The following is a 22952-nucleotide window of genomic DNA, read 5'->3' on the forward strand; positions in this document are numbered from 1 at the left end:
GAGGCTGTACACAGATGTAAGAATCAATTAGCTCCCAATGCCTGTATGGGCAAACCCAGCTGTATGCTTGCTGACCACTTTTTGTTGTAAAGATCCATTGGTCTCCAGCAAGCCTCCCCTTTCCCCAGTTGCCAAGATGTAATAGCTTCACAGGCACAATTCCTCTAGAAGATGAAGTTGTAATATTTTGTGCTCTTTCAGGTTATGGATCTATTTCTAGTCCCAACTGTTCTCCCTGCAGATTGCACCATCCTTGGGGAAGCCTTTCCAAGTGATCAAACCAATGATACCAGTAACAGATTATGGACCCACGATCTGCCATTATGAATCAGTGCTCGGGTGTTCCTCGTTTTGGAACAGTGGAAAACTCTTCAATCCATTTTCAGCGCAAGTGTAGAGCCACACGCACACTTTACATTTTAATTTTTAAAAGTTTATTTTCACACATGCCATCATGAAAACACATGCATAGGTGACAACATAAACTCCATCTCTCCTGAAATGACAATCGCTCACCAATAAACCCACTGCATAGTGCTGATTATCATGCCCATGACTCCACTCTGTAATACATTTACAAGTTGGCTATAGTACAAAGGGCAGGCATCAGGTGAGATGCAGCAACAATCCCAATGACATTCCACACACCATTTGGGGTGCATGATAGAACTGTACCATTAGGGAGCGTGAGTAAGTCTCACATCCTCATCCCCAGCAACTGATGGTGGAGCAGGGGCAAGTAAGAATTCTTTACAGCCAAGTCATGGAGTACAATTAACAAGCTCCCAAACAGCAACTTAATAATGACCGGATAATCTGCTTTAGTGATGCTGATCGAAAGATAAATATTGGCCGGGGGTATGAAGGGGAGGGGGTATGAGGGGGAGGGGGTATGAGGGGGAGGTGAGTTCCCCTGTTGTTCTTCAAAATGATAGCATGGGATCTTTTACGACCAGCTGAGGGCTAGACAGAGCTTCAGTTTAATGCCTCATCCAAAAGGCAGCATACCTCAAAGTGCAGCACTTCCTCAATACTGCAGTGGAGTGCAGCCTTAACTTTTGTGCTCAAGTCCTGGAGTGGGACTTGAACCCATAACCTTCTGACTCAGAGGCAACAGCTGAGCCACAGATCACCCACAAAATTAAGAGTCAGCCACATTGCTGTGGGCCTGGAGTCACATGCAGGCCAGACTGGGTAAGGACAGATTTCCTTCCCTGAAGGACATTAGTGACCCAAATGGGTTTTCAGGTCAATCCGGTAGTTTCAAAGTCACCATTACTAGCTTTTTAATTGCACATTTATTTAACTAATTGAATCGGAAATCCTCAGCGGTTGTGATTGGTTTAAATTCATTAGTTCATCTCTCTGAATTACTAGTCCAATAACATTACCACCATACAACCATGCCCCTACACTTTTGTGCCTTGCTCAAGTCAAGTTGTAGATTCAGGTTCCACTCGAGGCTTGAGCATGTCATCCAGGCACCCTCTGCCCTGGGGTGGGTGTAATGGTTCCCATGCCACTATTATGAAAAACAGCAAAGGAGTTATTCTTGGCGTCCTGGCCAATATTTATCTAACACTGCCAAGAACAGAGATTCATCTCATTTCTGTTTGTGGGATCTTGATGTTTTGTGTTTACTGACAATACAATGACTGCGCTCCAGAAGTAATTCATCAGTGGTGAACAGCTTTTGGGGTGTTCTGAGGACATGCAAGGTGCTATATAAATGCAAGACCTTTTTCCTCATTGGAAGTCAACAGCGCGTAAACCATTTACTAAGCTACCTAGTGAAATCTACTGGCTGGAGGCTGGTGCTGTAACACATTCTGCTCATTAAACACAAGCCTAATCAGTGCTATCTGTCAGATCTCGGCAGGTCTTTTGCATTTTAGTTTCTATAACTGATCTCAGGCTTCACATTCCATTCCTATAAGGCAAGGATCCAGCTGACAGACAATTCAACACTGCCTGCTGACTTTGAGAGCCATCACTTAGGCAAACAAGGAAACCTGTGGCCCAGGCTGCTGGTCAGAGGAAGCAACAGCAACGGTGAGCTGAGAAGAGAGAGGTCTCAAAAGGAGCTGTTTATAGGATGATGGTGGGAATGCAGGAAAGGTTATCTACCACACAATGGAATCAGGAGCCAGCACACTAATGCCTCACTAGTACACACCACACTGCTCACACATGGGCCAGAGGGCACTAATTGGGCCCCTTCTGCATAGCCCTGCAATTTTATTCCCCATCAAGTATTCATCCAATTCCCTTTTGAACATTACTACTGAATCTGCTTCCACTGTCCTTTCAGCCAGTGCATTCCAGATCAAAACGGTTGTTCGGAGACTTTTGCATGCAGCAGGAAGTTACTTGCGGGTGTGGGGGGGGGGGGGGGGGGGGGATATTTGGTGAGCCCAGTGGAGAGCCCACTGTGCCCAGTGAGCCCACAGGAGAATATACAGGGTCAGATGATCAACTCTTCATGAGCTATAACCAGGGGTAAAGATGAAACTATGGATATCGAGGGGCTCATTTATCACCTAGTTTACAGAATAAAACCCTCCTTGGAACTTGTGTTGTGTGGAAATTCGACTTGACAGGTCTGCATGTAAACAGGAAGAGCACCATGCCAGTACGTATCACACCTAGGAGTGTGAACCTGATGTAAACAAAGTACCTTGTTATTAGGACACGTTGGGGTGGAGATGGGGAGGCAATGGGTAAATACAGTCCCTTACCAAGTCATAGCTCTGTGGATATCACATCACCTGAGTCAAAAGGTTGTGGGTTCAAGTCCCACTCCACGGACCTGATCATAAATTCCAGGCCGAAACTCCTCAGTGCCAGTACTGAGCGAATGCCACAGTTTGGGAGGTGCAGCCTTTTGGATGAGATATTCCTCAACCAACATCACAGAATGTCTGGGAATTATCACATTGTTTGTGGGAGCTTGCTACGTGCAAATTGGCTACATTTTCTACATTACAAACAGTGACTACACTTCAATAACTGTAAAGCACTTTGCTTTGCTTTGAGAGCTGCTATATAACTGCAAGCTTGCCTTTTTTTTTTAAAAAAAACAGCCCTGCACATGCTTATCACCCTTACCACATAGAGGATTGTACATTTACAGAATGGACGCAAGATTCTTTCAGATGCTGTGAATAAAAGACTGCCACAGCTTGTAAGCAAAATCCCAAACAAACCTCATAACCCAATACAGTACATACTTATAAAATTACAGAATAATACAGCACAGGAGGTCAGTCAGCCCATTATACTCAAGCCAGCACTTTGAAAGAACTATCCAATCATTCCCACCTCCCCCTGCCCTTACACACATACTGAATATATTATCTGACATAAATGATTTGAAACAGTAAACATCAGAGGGTACAAGCAAAGAGGTTAATGATCTCATAGATCTGAAACCATCTGAGGATCACACTCCCATAAAAGTTTTTATTAGTGATTTATGAACCGTTCGACTGGAAGCCCTTGGCAGCGCCACACTAGATGCAACTAAATAGGAAACATACAAGAGGCAATAAATAGAAAAGCTGAAGGGTTGGCTCATAATTCAGTGCTTCCAACACATCCCATTTATAAAAGACACAATTAGAGGAGTCATATTAGTAAACTGATTAGTGTTAAGTATTTACAGCCATGGAAAAAGCTACTAGCAGCTTCCCTTCATCGCAGTCGTCTCTGAATATCTCAACCTACAGTCTGAAAGGCTTAAAGCAGCTGGAGATAGTGCCTTTTCCTCCACCATACTGATTGCTAGCCTGCCTGGCACTCCTGTGGAACCATCAAACTCTGACCTGGGGGCTCGGAATGTTCCTTGTAACAGAAAGGGAAGGTCACATATGTAGAGTGGGTGTATTTGAATGAATCTGCACAAGAAGTGGAGCTGTAAACATGGAAGCACAATATGGAGTGGGGTGCTGGAAATGGGGAGCAAAGTCATTCAGAAAGGGTCCACTTCACAACCGAGATTGGGAAACTCAGTGCAGCTGGGATGCTGGGGGAACTGGGGAATGGTTCCGGAACTTGACCTACTCCACAAGGCTGCATGTTGGACTCTCCGATGCTGTGAGGCAGCCACAGTGTTTTTAGAGGAGGGCTGCAGTGAGTGGATGGAATATAGCAGCAGACATAAAAAACACACACACACACACACACACACACACACACACACACACACACACACACACACACACACACACACACACACACACACACAGGGGGAACAAAGGATAGAAAGATTCAACCACCCAGCTGTCACCTTGGGGTGATCAAGACAACAGGGTGGCTTCAATAGGACAGCACTGCAGTGACCAGAACCTCACCTTTCACTTCTCAGATCCAGGTCAGGGGACGAGCTCTTCAGCTGAGAGGAGACTCTGCCTTGAGTGAATCTGTTTTGCAGCCAGGACTTGATGCATTTGTCAGTTGGCAGAGTGATGACACTACAACCCTTATCTGACCAGCAGTGGCCAGATACTGAGCCAGGAGGCAGATTAAGGTCTGGTTAAAGCCTAGCATAAGGTGTTCATCCCAGGTCAAGAATCGGCGAACCAACCCCACTGGCTCTTGGTAGGCCGGCAAGTCTTGAAGGCCAGAATATATAGGGAGAGGGGGAGGCCATTCAGCCCCTTGAGCTTCCTCCGCCATTCAATCAGATCACCTCTGATCTGTTTCGCTAACCCATTTACCTGCCTTTGCTCCATATAACACTCTGGATACAGGTTATGTAAAATCTAACGAGCTGTCAAAGCTTCCCCAGCCTTTCGGTGGGAGCTGTGGAGAGGGAAGAGAAATCCAGACTTCCACTACAAACCAAAAATAACAAACATATTCATGAGTTGCAGTTTTTAAAAGCAGGACTTTTGAAAAAAAGAAATTCATTAATCGATAAATTTCAAACGAGCAATTTCTACCCTTTGTAATTTGGATTGTTAGTTAATCACACCATCAGCTGTGAGGCTTGCTGTCCGTGAACAAGAGACCAATTCCTCTGCAACTCGGGCAGACAAAGAGAGAGCTAATTAAAAAATATGTTTGGACACAAAAAAGTCAGCATCGAAGAATGAGAACACTTTTGTGTCAGCACAAAGAACAAAGCTCCCTCCAATCTGCCACAAGGGCGCAGTTCTTGACCCCCATCCTCGGATATTCTGCTGTCTCATGCTGGCCACCCTGAGCTCCAGCTGGCAGCTTAGAGCAGAACCAAGGCGGCTTTGTGTTGTGCAGAAGGTTCAAACATGTCCCAACCCAATTAACATTAGGAAACATTGCAAGCTGGTAAGGAGAAATTGCTCCTCTGGATTTAAATCCAGAGCTAAAACCAAACAGGGTTTTTAGGAACATAGAAAGATAAACAATGAAAAGATATATTTGTTTCTAAGATCCTCTGCCTTTGGCATTATACCTGGTGTGAGTTGCTAGGCTCTCTGCTCCTTCTAAACCCCATGCTCTCTCCTGTTAGACACTGCTTAAAACAGGATTCAGTGTTCCTCTCTGTACATATCATGCACGCCATCACGCTCCCCCCAACCCAGCACTTGGGTGGCCAGCTAAGCGAGGGGCTGCTTCCGGTCGGTCCAGGTCCCGTCTGTCCACCTTATACCTCGATGTGGACATCTGATCCTTTCCCCTCTTTCAGCAGCAGATCCTCCTGCTTCATCTTGGGCTTCTCGGTGCGTGTGTGCCACACCAGAACCTGAGTGCAGAGGGGAACAAACAATGAAAAAGGAATGGCAACCATAAGTACCGACAGCAGTCATCCAACAAGGTGAACAACGACACCACCCCAGCAGCCAATGCACTGGAATCTGGGCAGGACTCTCAAAGAGCAATCTACTTTACAGTGAACAGTCTACTTACTCAACAGGCAGCAGAATCTATTTGAACAGAGTTTCTAGGCACTGTGGCAAACTGAACTCATGACCAAAACTACAGCAAACATTTCCAATAAAACTAGGGTTATTCCACCAGCAAAATATAGTGAGTGGAGGATAGTTGATAGGTGCATAAAATCAATCCCAGTCACTTACAGCAGTGCAGTCTCCAGGCATGACTGACAGGAGAATTACCTCATTATTTCCATTCTACCTGGGACATGTGGTTAACAATGTACAGGCAGTCATTTAGAGATGATGAGTTCAGTAAGTGCTTTGCCCAGTGTAGCACTGAAGGACCCTTCCACAAAAGGTTCCGGATGCTGGGTGGAGCGGGGGGAGTGAGTGGGGTTTACTGGGGCTTTCAGGACTGATATTTGTTGAGCAAGGATGTGAAAGGATATGAAGCGAGGGTGGGAAAATGGTACTGAGGTAAGTTCAGTGATCAATGAGGAGCAAGGAGTTCCCAGCTCGACCACCACCAACAGTTGCGACAAATCAAAAGATCTTTCTGTGCACAAAACAGTTACCAACATATACCCAAACAAGAAGCCAGTGAACAGCAATGTCATTTACCAGAACGGTACAAGGGATGGGGAACCGTTGCTTTGTGGAGAGACTGGAGTAGCTGGGGTTGCTCTCCATAGAGAAGGTTAATCGCGGTGTTCAAAATGAGCAAGGGTTTGGACAGAGCAAATAAGGAGAAAGAGTTTCCAGTGACAGGAGGGTTGGTAACCAGAGGGACACAGATTGAAGAGAATCGGTAAAAGAACCAGAGGGGGAGATGAGGAGAATGTTTTCTTTAACACAGCAAGTTACGATTAGGAATGGGCAGTGGAAGCAGGTCCAATAGTACAGCCTGCAGCAGGTCAAAGCAATGATGCACCACCACCACCTTCTCAAGGGCAATTAGTGCCAGCCTTGCCAGGGACACCCACATCCCACAGATGTTATTTAGTAATCAAATTCAAAAGGGATTTGGATAAATTCTTGAAGGGAAAAAATTTAGAGGGGCTATGGGGAAGGGCAGGAGAGAGAACTCTACCAAAGAGCTGGCTGAATGGCCACCAGAGTCATAGTCATAGAGTTATACAGTACAGAAACAGGCCCTTTGGCCCATCATTTTATGAATTGAGGGGAGGCAGTGGCATAATGGTATTGTCACCAGATTGGTAATCCAGAGACCTAGGCCCACATCCCAAGGACAATTACGTGAAGGGTTAGGAATATGATCAGATCCGTGTAGTGGAAGATGCATTTGATCTAGGCCCTTTTAACTCCACTGAGATCCCCATTCTCTTCTAGTCTATGTTGGCAGAGTGGTTACCCTGCAACCTACTGTGTTGCAGTTGTCCGCCTTGGGCTCAAGCTCCTCAATCGAGACCAGCGATTGCAATAGGCTGCTCTCCAGGTAACCCCGCTCCACGTTGATGTCGAACCTGGCCTCACGGTTAGCCAGAAGCAGTTGCAAAGCCATGGCAAACCCTGCCATGTCCATGGGGAAGGGTCGGTTCGGTTTCCAGGCCGTGTAGAATCCAACCACCTTCCCATTCTCCACCAGCGGCCTCTCGAAGCGCAAGCCACCAACCAGGCCCACCGGCCAAACCGAAACACGTTTTGTCCAACGCATCTGCAAGAAGAGCATAGCAGAAGGAAGAATTTCCACTACAGTCCCCAGCGCTTAAAACATCCACAATTAAAATGGAGTTGCTCACAGCAATCAGAACTAATGCCCAGTTCCATCAAGCGTCCGTTTCAAAGTTGACACGTCGTTGCATTTTGCGTGCTCCCTGTATTTTGGGCAGTGCTTACTCATCAGTTCGCAGCTCAATAAGGGGAACTGAATGCAACAACACACATAAGGAATGATCCATTACCTTTTACGTACTGAAGCTCTCCTAATCCCCTCTAAGTGGTTTGAACGGAGCACGGACAGCACTTTAAATAAAACGGCAGGTCAGAATGGGGCTGAAAACAATTGGGGCATACACAGAAGTGCCATCGCCCACTAGATGCAGTGGGGACCATACACACAAATGCACCTCCATCTATGCACCAGAGCAGTAACTCAGTAACGTTGGAACAAGGCATCAGCGTTATAAATGTCAACACAACCATTAAATTGCCAGTTTTTCTTATTCATTCATGGGATGTGAGCATGCTAGGATGACCAATATATATGACCCATCCCTAATTGCCCTTGAGAAGGTGGTGGTGAGCCACCTGCTTGAACTGCTGCAGCCCCTGTAGGTGTGGGTACACCCACGGTGCTGTTAGGAAGGAGTTCCAGGGTTTTGATCCAGCGACAGTGAAGGAACAGTGATGTAGTTCCAAGTCAGGATGGTGTGCAATTGGAGGGGATCATGCCAGGTCACGTTGTTCCCTTTCACATACTTCCTGGTCCTTCTAGGTGGTAGTGGTCATAGATTTGGAAGGTGGTGTTAAAGGAGCCTTGGCGAGTTGCTGTAATGCATCTTGCAATGGTACACACTGCTGCCACTGTGTGTCAGTGTTGGCGGGAGTGAATGTTTATTCACAATGTGGAACCTGTTACTTAGGTTCTCTCTTTTAGGATCAGGTGGCCTCTGCCTTATGACCTTTGTTATATTGAGACTTGACTTTTCCAAAACTCTCCTTGCCGTACTCCAACCTTTCACCCTTTAAACATCAGCTGCTCCCCGTCTTCTAACTCATACTAAATCCCATTAACCGGTTCACTGATCTCTGCATATTCCCTACTTTAATTGCTCCATTATTGGCAGCCATGCCTTTAGAGTTTTATTTTGGAGGTGGGGGGGAGGGAAGTTTGTGTTTTGAGTTTTATTTTATTTTGGTGCCTGGGCTTCAAACTCTGAAAGCCACTCCCTAAACCTCTCTACCTCTAAAGTGTTTTCAAATTGCGCTGTGTTAACGGTGTGATTTAAGTTGCGCTGTGTTAACGGTGTGATTTAAGTTGCGCTGTGTTAACGGTGTGATTTAAGTTGCGCTGTGTTAACGGTGTGATTTAAGTTGCGCTGTGTTAACGGTGTGATTTAAGTTGCGCTGTGTTAACGGTGTGATTTAAGTTGCGCTGTGTTAACGGTGTGATTTAAGTTGCGCTGTGTTAACAACATGATTTAAGTTGTGCAGTATTAACAACGTGATTTAAATTGTGCTGTGTTAAGGATATGATTTAAATGTGAGTTTTTGCTCGCACTACAGGATCTGGCATACCTCATCAAAGAGTTTCAAGCTGTAGGTATTATCATCGTCTGCGAAGTAAACGACTGCCTCCTCGCTGAGCTCCCGATTCTCCCGCAGCCACTGGATCCCCAGATTCCGTTGTTCCACCCCCCGGGGCTTCAGCCAGTTGGGATCACTCTCCCTCAGTTTGTAGATGGTAGGCGTTGGTAGATTGAGGTGAGTGTAGGACAGGCCGCTCTGTGCCAGCAGATCAGCCACCAGCTTAGAACGGTTGGCAGCATCTTCCACCACAATCCAGTGGAACTTCTTCACATGGAGGAAGGTTTGGGAGAGACGAACCAGTTCGGCTTTCTGTACCAACCTGCCGGGAAGGAGGCACAAGGAGAATTACAAACCTAGGGAGTCCGGAGAGTTAGGGATTACCGGGGGCACAGAGTCCGGAGAGTTGGGGATTACCGGGGGCACAGAGTCCGGAGAGTTGGGGATTACCGGGGGGCAGGGAGTCCAGAGAGTTGGGGATTACCGGGGGCAGGGAGTCCAGAGAATTGGGGATTACCGGGGGCAGGGAGTCCAGAGAGTTGGGGATTACCGGGGGCAGGGAGTCCAGAGAGTTGGGGATTACCGGGGGCAGGGAGTCCAGAGAGTTGGGGATTAGTGGGGGCAGGGAGTCCGGAGGGTTGGGGATTAGTGGGGGCAGGGAGTCCGGAGAGTTGGGGATTACTGGGGGCAGGGAGTCCGGAGAGTTGGGGATTACTGGGGGCAGGGAGTCCGGAGAGTTGGGGATTACTGGGAGCAGGGAGTCCGGAGAGTTGGGGATTATTGGGGGCAGGGAGTCCGGAGAGTTAGGGATTACCGGGGGCAGGGAGTCCGGAGAGTTGGGGATTAGTGGGAGCAGGGAGTCTGGAGAGCAAGTACAAAAATATCACAATCGGAGGATGGTGACAGAGGGGGACAGGGTGGCGAGCAGAGCGAGAACATGGTGTTCCAGGAACTGGTAATACGATTCACCTCAAGAACCTGGATCCACAAACTGAGGGGTCTTTAGTTATCTAGAGAGACTAGAGAAACTGGATTGCTCTCCTTAGTGCAACCAAGGTTAAGGGGGTGATTTAATCAATGCGTTCAAAATCAGGAAGGGTTTGTATAGAGTAAATAAAAAACTGTTTCCTGTGGCAGGAGGGTCGGTAACCAGGGGGGACACAGGTTGAAGAGAATTGGTAAAAGAACGAGAGGAGGAGAGGAAGAGAATTTTTTTTTTTTTACACAGCGAGTTGTGATATGGAAGGTACTACCTGAAAGGGTGGTGGAAGCCGATTCAATAGGAACTTTCAAATAGGTAATCGGATAAATATTGGAAAAGGAGAAATTTGCAGGACTGTGGGGAAAGAGCTTGTGGGGTGGGTGCGGGATTAATCAGATAATTCTTTCAAAGGGCTGACACAGGCATGATAGACCAAAAAGTCTCATTCTTTTGTGTCAGCAGTGACTCTGTAGGTAGCACTCACACCTCCAAGTCACAAGGTTCTGGGTTCAATTCCCATTCCAGCACTTGAGTACAGAAATAAAGGCTGACACTCCAGTGCAGTGCTGAGGGAATGTTGCACTCTCAGAGGTACCAGCTTTTAGATGAGATGTTAAACTTAAGCCCCGTCCACCTTCTGGGGGAGATGTTAAAGATCTCACAGCACTGTTTCGAAAGACAACAGGGGAGTTCTCCCCGGTGTCCTGGGGCCAAGATTTATCCCTCAATCAACATCACAAAAACAGATGATCTGGGTCATTAACACAATGCTGTTTGTGGGAGCTTGCTGTGCACAAATTGGCTGCTGCATTTCCTACATTACGATAGTGACTACTGGCTGTAAGATACCACGATGCCTCGTCATCATGAAAGGCCCTCAAGGGTTGAACATCTCTTCCCTGTGCTGTAAAGTTCCATGATCCTCAAAAATCCACATCAGAATAATGGCTTAAAAAGTCTTCTTTCTCTGCTAAACAACGCACAATAGAGGTCTTAAATTGTTGTTAATTTTTCTAAGAATGGTCAGAGTGAATGTTAACACCGTTCCATCAGCCAATGATTTGGAGTTGGTCACAGGATCTGTGGTTTTAATTAACAACCATCTCCAAACACATGGGCAAGAACTGCACCAGAATCTCCCAATAAAATCTTCAATCAAATGCAGAGAGAGGAGGATAGTTCCAAAATACAAATGTGCACGTAAAACCAATCCATCGTTTCTAGCTGGGACTGACACAGGGAACTCCACGGTCACCTCGGCTCTGGGCGGGGCTTCTGGTGTCACCAGGTGCGGCCAAACACATCCTGGCACATCAGTAGAGAAAAGGCGCCACCAACTCGGAGCTCAGAATGAACGACTTCATGTTTGACTTCACAGCCTGAAGCATGCACTCGGTAACAGATCACTTCCACTTCCAATGCAAAAACCACATTAGTGGGAAAACTGGAGTGCAGCTTTGACCACCCAGAGTCACCCAGAGTTTAATTGCAGGGTGAAGGAAGTGTGGGGAATGTAAATCACTTGCTCGTTTCAAGCTCCAGGTCAGAAGGACCCAGTACTAAATGACAGTCTTTTATTTAAAAAAGTTATTGTAGCATTAATGACCAGCTTCAGACTCCCTTTCTCTCTCAGTTTGCGTTCGTAGAGTGCGTTACTTGATTAGGGAAATTATAGGGGATTAAGCGGCTACACAACAAAGGCACAGTTCAGTGTTACTCATGTTAAAAAACATTATTTTGGAAAAAAGAGAATTTAAATGTTGAAATCTTCCGTGGATTAGAGGAACAAAGAAAACAGAGGGCTCAGGAACCAAAAGCAGAGGTTATTAAGGGAAAGGAGCTAATGACAAAGTTCAAAATCAGAGGAGGAGTTGAGAGGGTAAATAACGAAAAGTCATTAACACTGGTCAGTACCGTGGAGAGATGAACTGACACCAAAATTCAGAGGGAGGCATGTTAGATTTTTAATCACTAAAACTTTCGAATAACATTGAATATGCTCTGAGTGATTACTGAAGGCTATTTAAGAGGGAATTTGATAAAAGCTTGAAGGGGAAACTTTAAAAGGTGTGTGGGGAAACAGCAGGAAATGGGGTTACAGTGAGGGGTCTATCTGTGCCGATGTTGCTATGATACAAGCCCCAGAAGCATTGTGACCATTTGAAAGGATCCACTTCATAACTCAACACCCTACCTGTGCCGATATCTCAGCTCAGCACTGCACCGTACCTGACATACGTCGGTGTGATGGCGTAAATGGCCGGCAGGGGCTGTCCGTCTGCTGCCACCTCCTCTGCTTTAAGCTGTCTCTGCAATTTCTTCACCTCAGCCTGGAGGTGCAGCAGCTTCTGGTCCTTCTGCCGAACCAGATCATTTGCCGACTTCATCTGTGGCGTGCAGTCACAGGGCTGACCTGCAGACAACCAAAGGAGAAATAAACCAACAAGAGGACAAACAAAAGAACGGACCTTAAGTCCTGGCTTTGAGACAACAGCACCCATCCTCTCCCCCAGCCCCTCCTCTTTCTCCAGGCACACATTTATTCTTCTGGTTTAATATTAGTAATTGCCCCACTCCTTGGATGAGAAGTTCTGCCTGGATTCTGGTGTCTCCTAGTACCAGATGCCACACCAGTCTGAATCATCTACACCCATCTACCATCTCAGCTCCATTCAAAATTCTATAAACTACAATATTGCTTCGCTTTTGGGTCCTGGTCCAAAACCTGTGCCCCCTTGAGCAATTTTCAGGTTTACCATTCCCCTATCATTATCCTGTGCACCTCGGTGAAGATCTTTCATAGCCGAAAAGCCTGGGCCTTTCCTTCCAATTCTAAAGATCACTCCTGTGGATTGGCCACGCCGTGCCTCCTGGATTTAAACATCTCCCATCTTTCCATGACCTTAACTAAACACACAGTTCCCGAATACAAGGAATCAGCTACTCTCCTTTCCTAAAGGGACAGGTGGTTGCTGAGGTTCACGTCCATAAACACAGGAAACGAGCAGCAGTCACCGAGTACCGATCAGAAGAAGCAGCCCTGCCTCCTGGGCCCCAAACAAAGCAAACCCAACAAAGACCAGGACCCAAAATGAGGAGGCAGGGTGATGGCAATTCTGCTCACTGCAGTCTGGAACACTGCATCAGTAATACAGGGTCACAGACCTGAAACATTAACTCCTGTTTCTCTCCTTACAGATGCTGCCTGACCTGAGCATCTGCAGACATAAAAACAGAAAATGCTGCCATAAGTTGATTCAGTTGGAAGTGCACAGAGCCAGCCAGAGCAAACAGCAACACTAAACTTTGGAGAGCCACACATGTTCAAATGTTTCGGAAGATATATCTAAATTAAGATGTTTAAATGGGGAGAGACTGCAACAGGAGGGAGGCAGAGATGTAAGGGATGGCTCAAGAGGTTGATGAGAGAGGGAGGCATGGTGAGGTGATAAGGGGAGAGTCAGAATGCAAAGGGGGAAAAAGATTGAGGGAAGGAAATGAGGATATAGGAATACAGTTATGAGGAAGATGATTATGAAAATTAATTTGTTTATGGGGGAATTATTATGAAGGTGGCAGAGGGGAGGATGTTTATGAACAAGGGGGATTAGGTGTTTACAGGGGGGGTGCTATCGGGAAAAGGGTTTATGCAGTGATAATCTAGGGAGGGGGATGGAGGGGGAGGGGGGAATGAAATGTTTATGGGGGATGGGGATAGTGAGGAGGAGGGCGAATGAGAAGATGTTTACAGGGGAGTGGGTGGTGAGGGATGAGTGGATGTTTATGAGGGGGTGGGGGCTGGAGAGGATGTTTATGGGGGAGGGTGGCAGAGGGGGAGGGATAAGATGCTTAAGGGGGAGGGGGAATGAGATTATGTTTATGAGGGGAGAAGATGTTTATGGAGGGGGAGGGGGAAGAGGTTTATGGTGGGGGCGGGGGGACTTTATGAGGGGAGGGGAGGGGGGACTTTATGAGGGGAGGGGAGGGGGGACTTTATGAGGGGAGGGGAGGGGGGACTTTATGAGGGGAGGGGAAAGGGGGGGACTTTGTGAGGGGAGGGGAGGGGGGAGTTTGTGAGGGGAGGGGGGACTTTATGAGGGGAGATGGGAGCTTATATGGGGAGGGGGTGATGTCTATGAGGGGAGGGGAGGGGGGATGTCTATGAGGGGAGGGGAGGGGGGGGATGTCTATGAGGGGAGGGGAGGGGGGGGATGTCTATGAGGGGAGGGGGGGATGTCTATGAGGGGAGGGGGGGATGTCTATGAGGGGGGTGGAGGGGGGATGTCCATGAGGGGAGGGGAGGGGGAATGTCTATGAGGGGTTGGGAGGGGGGATGTCCGGGAGGGGGGGATGTCTATGAGGGGAGGGGAGGGGGCATGTCCGGGAGGGGGGATGTCTATGAGGGGAGGGGGCATGTCCGGGAGGGGGGATGTCTATGAGGGGAGGGGGCATTTCCGGGAGGAGGGATGTCTATGAGGGGAGGGGGCATGACCGGGAGGGGGGAGATGTCCATGAGGGGAGGGGAGGGGGGAGATGTCCATGAGGGGAGGGGGGGGGGTGTCTATGAGGGGAGGGGAGGGGGGAGATGTCCATGAGGGGAGGGGAGGGGGGAGATGTCTATGAGGGGAGGGGAGGGGGGATGTCCATGAGGGGAGGGGAGGGGGGATGTCCATGAGGGGAGGGGAGGGGGGAGATGTCCATGAGGGGAGGGGGGAGATGTCTATGAGGGGAGGGGAGGGGGGAGATGTCTATGAGGGGAGGGGAGGGGGGAGATGTCTATGAGGGGAGGGGAGGGGGGAGATGTCTATGAGGGGAGGGGAGGGGGGAGATGTCTATGAGGGGAGGGGAGGGGGGAGATGTCTATGAGGGGAGGGGAGGGGGGATGTCCATGAGGGGAGGGGAGGGGGGATGTCCATGAGGGGAGGGGAGGGGGGATGTCCATGAGGGGAGGGGAGGGGGGATGTCTATGAGGGGAGGGGAGGGGGGATGTCCATGAGGGGAGGGGAGGGGGGATGTCCATGAGGGGAGGGGAGGGGGGGGATGTCGGGGAGGGGAGGGGGGAGATGTCCATGAGGGGAGGGGAGGGGGGAGATGTCCGTGAGGGGAGGGGAGGGGGGAGATGTCCGTGAGGGGAGGGGAGGGGGGAGATGTCCGTGAGGGGAGGGGAGGGGGGAGATGTCCGTGAGGGGAGGGGAGGGGGGAGATGTCCGTGAGGGGAGGGGGGATGTCCATGAGGGGAGGGGGCGAGATGTCCGTGAGGGGAGGGGAGGGGGGATGTCCATGAGGGGAGGGGGCGAGATGTCCGTGAGGGGAGGGGGGGGGGAGATGTCCGTGAGGGGAGGGGGGGAGATGTCTATGAGGGGAGGGGGGATGGAGGAGGAGGGGGATGGAGGTGGGAGTAGGGGGGGATGGAGGGGGGAGGTGGATGGAGAGGGGAAGGGGGATGGAGGGGGGAGGAGGAGGGGGATGGAGGGGGAGGAGGAGGGGGATGGAGGGGGAGGAGGAGGGGGATGGAGGGGGAGGAGGAGGGGGATGGAGGGGGAGGAGGAGGGGGGGTGGATGGAGGGGGAGGGGCGATGGAGAGGGGAGGTGGATGGAGGGGGGAGGTGGATGGAGGGGGGGAGGTGGATGGAGGGGGGGAGGTGGATGGAGGGGGGGAGGTGGATGGAGGGGGGGAGGTGGATGGAGGGGGGGAGGTGGATGGAGGGGGGGAGGTGGATGGAGGGGGGGAGGTGGATGGAGGGGGGGAGGTGGATGGAGGGGGGGAGGTGGATGGAGGGGGGGAGGTGGATGGAGGGGGGGAGGTGGATGGAGGGGGGGAGGTGGATGGAGGGGGGGAGGTGGATGGAGGGGGGGAGGTGGATGGAGGGGGGAGGTGGATGGAGGGGGGGAGGTGGATGGAGGGGGGGAAGTGGATGGAGGGGGGGAGGTGGATGGAGGGGGGGAGGTGGATGGAGGGGGGAGGGGCGATGGAGGGGGGGAGGTGGATGGAGGGGGGGAGGTGGATGGAGGGGGGGAGGTGGATGGAGGGGGGGAGGTGGATGGAGGGGGGAGGTGGATGGAGGGGGGGAGGTGGATGGAGGGGGGGAAGTGGATGGAGGGGGGGATGTGGATGGAGGGGGGGAGGTGGATGGAGGGGGGAGGGGCGATGGAGGGGCGATGGAGGGGGGTGGGGCGATGGAGGGGGGGGAGGTGGATGGAGGGGGGGAGGTGGATGGAAGGGGGGGAGGTGGATGGAGGGGGGAGGGGCGATGGAGGAGGGGAGGGGGTGGATGGAGGGGCGATGGAGGGGGGGAGGGGGGAGGTGGATGGAGGGGGGAGGGGCGATGGAGGGGGTTGGATGGAGGGGCGATGGAGGGGGGGAGGGGGGAGGTGGATGGAGGGGGGGAGGTGGATGGAGGGGGGAGGAGGAGGGGATGGAGGGGGGAGGTGGATGGAGGGGGGAGGGGCGATGGAGGGGGAGGGTGTGTGGAGGGGGGGAGGGGGAGGTGGTTGGAGGGGGGAGGGGCGATGGAGGGGGAGGGTGTGTGGAGGGTGGGAGGGGGGAGGGTGTGTGGAGGGGGGAGGGGCGATGGAGGGGGGAGGGGCGATGGAGGGGGGAGGGGGTGTGGAACAGTCTCCACGTCCCCGGGTTGAGCCGAGCGGCCTCTTTTCTCCTCGGGCTTTTCCTCAGTCCCTCCCTCCCGGGTCCAGATCTAGACCTGGGCCTAGGCCTCCGCCTCGCCTGGCGGACTGACCGAGCTGCAGCAGCGCGTACATCAGCCCCAGGACGGAGACCAGGAAATAGACAACGAAGACGCTCCGGAGCTTGAGCCGCGTCAGCCTCATGGCGCCGACCCCAACAGGGAGACGGACACCCCTACGTCATTTCCGCTGCGCGCCAACCGCCCTCGCCGCGCGTCACTTCCGTTCCCCGCTGTCCGGGATAGACCGCTTTCACAACGCGTCACCTCCGGATCCGCCGCCTCGTTTTCAGCTCCCCCCGCCCCCAGCCTACTTCCCTTCCCCAATCAACATGTGTTTTAAAATCCTCTCTGTGAATGCACCACACAGGAATGAACATGCACAACCCGATAAATGCCAGATATTATTTAGCCTCGACAAGGAAAAAAAACCCACAAGTTTCTAAACTACCATATTAATTAGGATAACTCGAATCTTTTATGAAACAAGAGCAATACACTGCGGGATGCTAGAAATCTGACATGAGAGCAGAATATCCTGGAAATGCTCGGCAGGTCTGGGCACCAGACCTAGAAGGAGAAACACTCAACTCTTCAGTTCGGCAAATCTTCCTCGGAATTCTTATTTTACAATTTCCCACCACTGGAGAAAATAATCTCCTACACAACCTGTTGTTTGAAGTCTTGTTAATCTCAGGCCAAATGATTCCTTACTTCTGGGACCCCTAACTTGTGAAAACGCACTTGTCCTGGCCAGAGATCTAATTCTTCTGGAGTAAGAATCATTGCAACTTAAAACATACCTTAAAAAGCAGAGGCGTGTATATTGAAGTAGGATTGTGATCTTCCTTTTTTATTGTTGACATATTTTAATATACATAATACATAAATCTTACTGCCAGCATTTCTTAAAGAAATGACAGCTTATAATTTATGGATTTACTGCTGACTTGTCAGGTTGTCCCTGTCTATATTGGATTTTTCTTTGTTGTTGCTGCTCTCAGTTTCATTCTGATTGGCTTCAAGGTGTCTCATTCCTGATTGGCTGACATGTCACTGTGCAATTACAATTGGGGTCTGGAAGATGGGAGTTACTGCAATTGGTCAAGCGTGAGGTGCCAACAGTCAAAATGTTTAAACATTTGGGTTTAAAAAACCATCAGGAGATTTATTTACTTCATTAAAAAAATAAAAATGAATAACAATTTCAGGCGGAGGGGTAGGGGTGTGGTGTGGTGGAGTCCAGAACAAGGTGGCAGAACCTTAAAATTGGAGACAGGCCGTTCAGGGGTGATGTCAGGAAGTATGTCTTCACACAAAGGGGTGTGGAAATCTGGAACTCCTCCCCAAAAAGCTGCTGAGTCTAGTGGTCAATTGGAAATGTTAAAACTAAGATTGATAGATTTTTGTTGGGTAAGGGGATTAAGGGTTATGGAACCAAGGTGGGTAGATGGAATTAAGATGCAGATCTGACATGATCACATTGGAATGGTGCTAACCTTTATTTTTTTTTTTTTGCTTGGTCCTAACCACAGTGAGAGCCACTGCGCAATATGGAGCAAGTAAGTTGTTAAATCGCTGTGCCTCTTCAATAAGTGAGTGCAAACTTTTGGTCCCTACATGCACGCTCTGCTCTTATTTACTGTCGGCCCTCTATTTGTCCATTTTTTCTACTGGCAACTCCTGTGAGCTAATTTTGTTAAAAGAAGTGTCCCAAGGAAGTTTTACAAAGCATTCCTGAGGCTAATTCAAGATCTATCTAAAGACCCAGGAGCAGAGTTTTGATAAAGGAACAGAAGCCTGAGGGAGTCCTACATCAGATCCCGGGGATGTCAGGCTCTCATCCTGTTTCATTGTCTCATTTACTTCCATTAATGACGATTCAAATGTGCTTCTGGTTGACTTCACGCATTTCCCTCTCCCTAAACTTGACCTCACCCAAACCTCTGCTGCTGCATCCTAACTCACACCAAGTTCTGTACAGGCCACCATACCCCGTGCTTGATGGCCTACATTATGCCATGGTCTGGCAATGCCACAAACTTCAAATTCTCAACCTCACACTTCCCCACCAAGTATAACAAAATGTCAGGTGAGGTTCACTCTACAAACCTAATTTATCTCTTAACCAACATCATTAAAACAGATTCACTGGTTTTTGTCTCATTACTCATTGTGAAAACTCACTTTGTGTATATTGCCTGTTGCCTGTATTACCCAGCATAAACCTGATAGGCTGAATGGCCATCCACTTTGCCATAATGACTCTATGACTCCAGTAGAAGCTTCATTTCAAAACAAAGTCAATTGCCGTGAAGAGCTTTAGGATGTCTTCGGGTTGTAAAGGACATTTATCCACAGAGCTATTTCACTGCTGAACAAACACAATTGAGAAGCCGCCCAACAGTGGTGAACGCACAGTTCACAATAACTCAGGTAATCAAGTGAATCTCTGCCACAGATTGGACAATGTGGGTGACTGGGGAAATATTCACAGGCAGACTGTGAGAGATGAGGTTACTGGATTAATAATTAAAATAAAAGAACTTTCAACAATCAAAAGTGAACTGAACACTGAGTTCACCTCACTCATGGTTAAAGATTCATTCTCAAGCAGGTCTGAAAAAGAAAAACAGATAAAATGTTGTGGAGGATGCAGATACAAGCATAAAACTGATATGGTGGACCTATCATCCATTACGGAAACCGCCCGATCTTTATTTCAAAGGATATGAGTTGTGGTAAATTCCAACAACCAAGCCTGTTTGTAATGTCCCTTCATGATCTGTATTAGATTTAAGATTATTTCTTCCACCTTAGTTTTCTTCACACGACACCTACCCATTGATAGGCACCCTTTGATGTCTGTGCCCCTACCTCATTCTCTATCCTTTAAAATATTTCTGAATTCCGTCCCCTCATTCTCCATAATAAAATGACTAAATGGTAAAATAGTAATAACAAATGGGCAAAAGAAATTCAGCCAATCATCAGTAACCAAAAAAATTCGAGAGCTGCTGGATGTGAATTAAATACTTTAATACTACAGACTTGCATACACTTGTACATTCTATCTGGTGTGAGGGTTATGCTTGTTGGAAAATTGGGAGTACATTGAGTTTTGATAACTCTCCATCCTGAATTGTTTTTTTTTATGCTTAAAAGTTCATTTTTGGTCTGTGAGCAGACTGCTTTTTTCCCCAAGAAATCACGTTTCATTTAGCTGACCGGCTGGACACCCGGTGAGAGAAGAGCTACTTTGTTTACTTGAGTTAAATAAAAACTGCTCTTGCCAGCCTGGGGCTCCTGCTGATTGGTTGGAAATGCCTGGCTTGGACAAGTTCCTCCTGGACATTTTATTTTGAACTCAGTCTGTGTGAATTGCTTCTGGGAGGCAGACAGTGAAGAAAGCCTGTCTCCCTCTCTCCCTCTCCCTGTATTGTCTGCAGTCCTGAGTGAGTTAACCCTTAGTTGGAAAATTCTCATCTCAGTATAACTCATCTCTCACTCACTTTCCCAGAACTGCTTTATCCAATTCAGGGTCGTGGGAAGTTGAAGCCTGTCCTGACAGGCAATGGGCGCTCAGTGAGGTACACCCAGCACGGGATGCCAGTCCATCACAGGGAACGCACTCCATCACAGGGCACGCACTCACGTGCACACACACACACACTTAAGGGGCAATTTAACTGTAGCCAGTCCACCTAACCAACATGTCTTTGGACAGTGGGAGGAAACTGGAGCACGTGGACACAGGGAGAGTGTGCAAACTCCACACAGACAGACACCAAGATCAGAATCAAACCTGGGTCCCTGGAGCTGTGAGGCAGACAAGCTAACCACCATGCCGCCCAGTATAACTCCTCTGTATTTGTTTAAAACCTACAAAGCTGTGACAAGCAAGAGTTATCAGAAACAGTGTTTCACCAGTGGCCCATGTGAAAAGACTTCCAGTTCTGCTGTGACCAGAACTCTGTCAGAACAACAACATCAGAGAGTTTCGATCTTTATACTTTTTAAAGTGTCCCCTACACCAATCTCTGTAGAGACCTTATTTGTCTTGCTTTTGTTTTGTATTTATGCATGGGTTTATGTGTGTTTGGATTCTTTTTTAGAAAGGGGTAAATTGTTACTCTTTCAGATTATAAATTCTACGTTAACCAGTTTTGCAATTTGTTTTAAAACAAATTTGTTTTATAATAAATCAATTATTGTGTTTATTGAAAGAAGCCTGGTTAAAGTCTCTTTGATGCTGGGTATATCAGTAGCGAAGGTAAACAATTAGCCATTTTGGTGAGTGAATTAAAAATTTAAGTATTGTTGCAAGCTGTGGAGTGATGGGGCTAGAATTAACAGCGCACTCATCCCATCCCGGCCATGACATTGGCATCAGTTGTAATTCCTGCACCACCATCTCCTGCTGAATAATTGATTCACTGTTGCCCCCCTTTCCCCATCCTGACCTCCCACCTCCATTTAAAATAGAACATTTCACAGAACATCAATTTTGAAACATGTTGCTTGCTTGAAACCCCAGCTATTAAGGCCCCACTGGGACCTGGATTTGATTACAGGTCAGCTCTAAAGTATGGAAGCTGCCACTTTCTGTTGCTTGTGAGGATCCCACATGAATTTGTTCGAGTCTGAATTTGAATGAAACCTACACAGACTGATGCCGCTTGCGGGTGTCCTGTTAAGCAGATTGTAACATTGACAGAATTAAAACATTAGGTGTTAACATTCGGATAAGCTTCATAAACTTGGCTGAATGATTCAGCCCATAGAAACACCAAGGTTGACAAAAGTCAGAGGAAAGTGACCCAAGTCGTGAAGTATCAACAAGGTTGTACCATTGACTTAAAAACCTTTACACTATAGGAGAAAGTGAGCTGGCAAAATGCCAGTGGGGGGACAGCAAGGAAGCAGGAGCTAGAAGATTCCTGAATACTCTTTCGGAAGAGAACTTTGTCCCAAATCCTCCCTGTGACAGTGTATCTCAATCCTCCACCCGACTTAACCCTGTGCAGCAGTGGAACTTCCCAAACTAGCACTCCTTTCTCTTCTGTTGGGCAGCAGTGGTTACACCTGGCACAGTCTAACTGGCTCTTGGCCAGCCAAAGGCCAACGCTGCTACATCATGCTCTTGGCTCCATCTCTTTGGCCCATCACCAGGTAAAGATGGTGAACTGCCATCAGTCTTTCTTTGCTTGTCCCGGCCAATCTCCCATCGTCCATCCGCCACCTCCCCACCCCCCCAACCGCCTGTAAACATCAGCTCACCTTCAGCTCTACTGCCCCATGTCCTAACTTGCATTACGTCCTATTCACTGGTCACTCTGTGTGCTCATTGATGTCCAGCAATGTCTCAATTTTAAGATTCTTAAGCTGTGTTTAAATCCTTTCGTGGCCTTGCCCACCCCCGGCTCTTCCCATTCCAGACCTCCTCCAGGTTCTCCAGTTCTGGTCTCTTGTGCACCTTTAGCTTTCTTCACCCCGCCATTGGTGGCGATGCCTTCATCTCCTGGACCCTAAGCTCTGGAACTCCCTATCTGAAACCCTTTGTCTCTTTACCACTTCCTCCTAATTCAAGAAGCTTCTTAAAACCTACCCTCTTTGGCTTGGTTTTAACCTTCTCCCATTCTTACCCTGCAAAGCTCCTCAGGAGGCTTCACTTGGCTAAGACTCTCTAGCAATCTAAGTTTTTATTTGTTGTTAACAACGTGTAGCCAGGTGACATACGACATCTGACCTGGGCTAGGGGCCATCAATATAAACCAATAATAATCACTAGAAATCAATACAGGTTGCTAATAAATCCAACTGGGAATTCAGGAGAAAGTCAATGCTGCTGTTTTCTGAGGAGAGAGAGGGCTGAACTCTCTCTGCTGAATCTCAGATCCAGCCTGCTTATAGTTTGATATCTTTCAATATCTAATCTGACATTTTTTGTGGTTTATTGTAATGGGTTATAACCTGTTATTGTTTTTCAACACTAGAGAAATTTATCCGATGGAGATCTGCTCATAGAGAACAATGCTACTTTGGTTAACATATGTCTGTTTTTAATCAATGCCACTGCTTTCTGCTCTGTGGGTGTCCCTGTAACTGAAGCTGATAATGTGTGTGTGTGTGTGTGAGAGAGAGTGTGTCTGTGTGTCCCTG

At 48.5% G+C, this 22952-nt stretch overlaps 1 protein-coding gene across 2 annotated transcripts; it reads right to left on the reverse strand.

Moving 5' to 3' along the window:
• Positions 1 to 411: 411 nt before the first annotated feature.
• On the reverse strand, positions 412 to 16997 carry b3gat3 (beta-1,3-glucuronyltransferase 3 (glucuronosyltransferase I)). 2 transcript variants are annotated; one of them, XM_041182024.1, is made up of 5 exons: positions 16865 to 16997; positions 12337 to 12520; positions 9117 to 9447; positions 7243 to 7533; positions 412 to 5725 (listed from the first exon to the last, which is right to left on the reverse strand). In XM_041182024.1, the coding sequence occupies exons 2-5, from the start codon at positions 12492 to 12494 to the stop codon at positions 5627 to 5629; spliced, it is 879 nt and encodes a 292-aa protein (XP_041037958.1). In that variant the 5' UTR covers positions 12495 to 12520; positions 16865 to 16997; the 3' UTR covers positions 412 to 5626. The 2 variants fall into 2 exon arrangements, with proteins under 2 accessions (XP_041037958.1, XP_041037957.1); XM_041182023.1 differs by having other exon boundaries at positions 16845 to 16971.
• Positions 16998 to 22952: the final 5955 nt, after the last annotated feature.

Source organism: Carcharodon carcharias (assembly GCF_017639515.1).
Source record: "Carcharodon carcharias isolate sCarCar2 chromosome 37 unlocalized genomic scaffold, sCarCar2.pri SUPER_37_unloc_2, whole genome shotgun sequence".
In the NCBI taxonomy this organism is placed as follows: Eukaryota; Metazoa; Chordata; class Chondrichthyes; order Lamniformes; family Lamnidae; genus Carcharodon; species Carcharodon carcharias.

What these genes read in the sequence shown, in the direction of transcription:
- b3gat3 (XM_041182023.1), bottom strand. Translation starts at nt 16,935, where the DNA reads ATGAGGCTGACGCGGCTCAAGCTCCGGAGCGTCTTCGTTGTCTATTTC. An exon ending in ATCACACCGACGTATGTCAG is followed by an intron (nt 9,448 to 12,336) that starts GTACGGTGCAGT and finishes CCTTCCCGGCAG; the next exon opens with GTTGGTACAGAAAGCCGAAC. An exon ending in AGGCGGACAACTGCAACACA is followed by an intron (nt 5,726 to 7,242) that starts GTAGGTTGCAGG and finishes CTCTGCACTCAG; the next exon opens with GTTCTGGTGTGGCACACACG.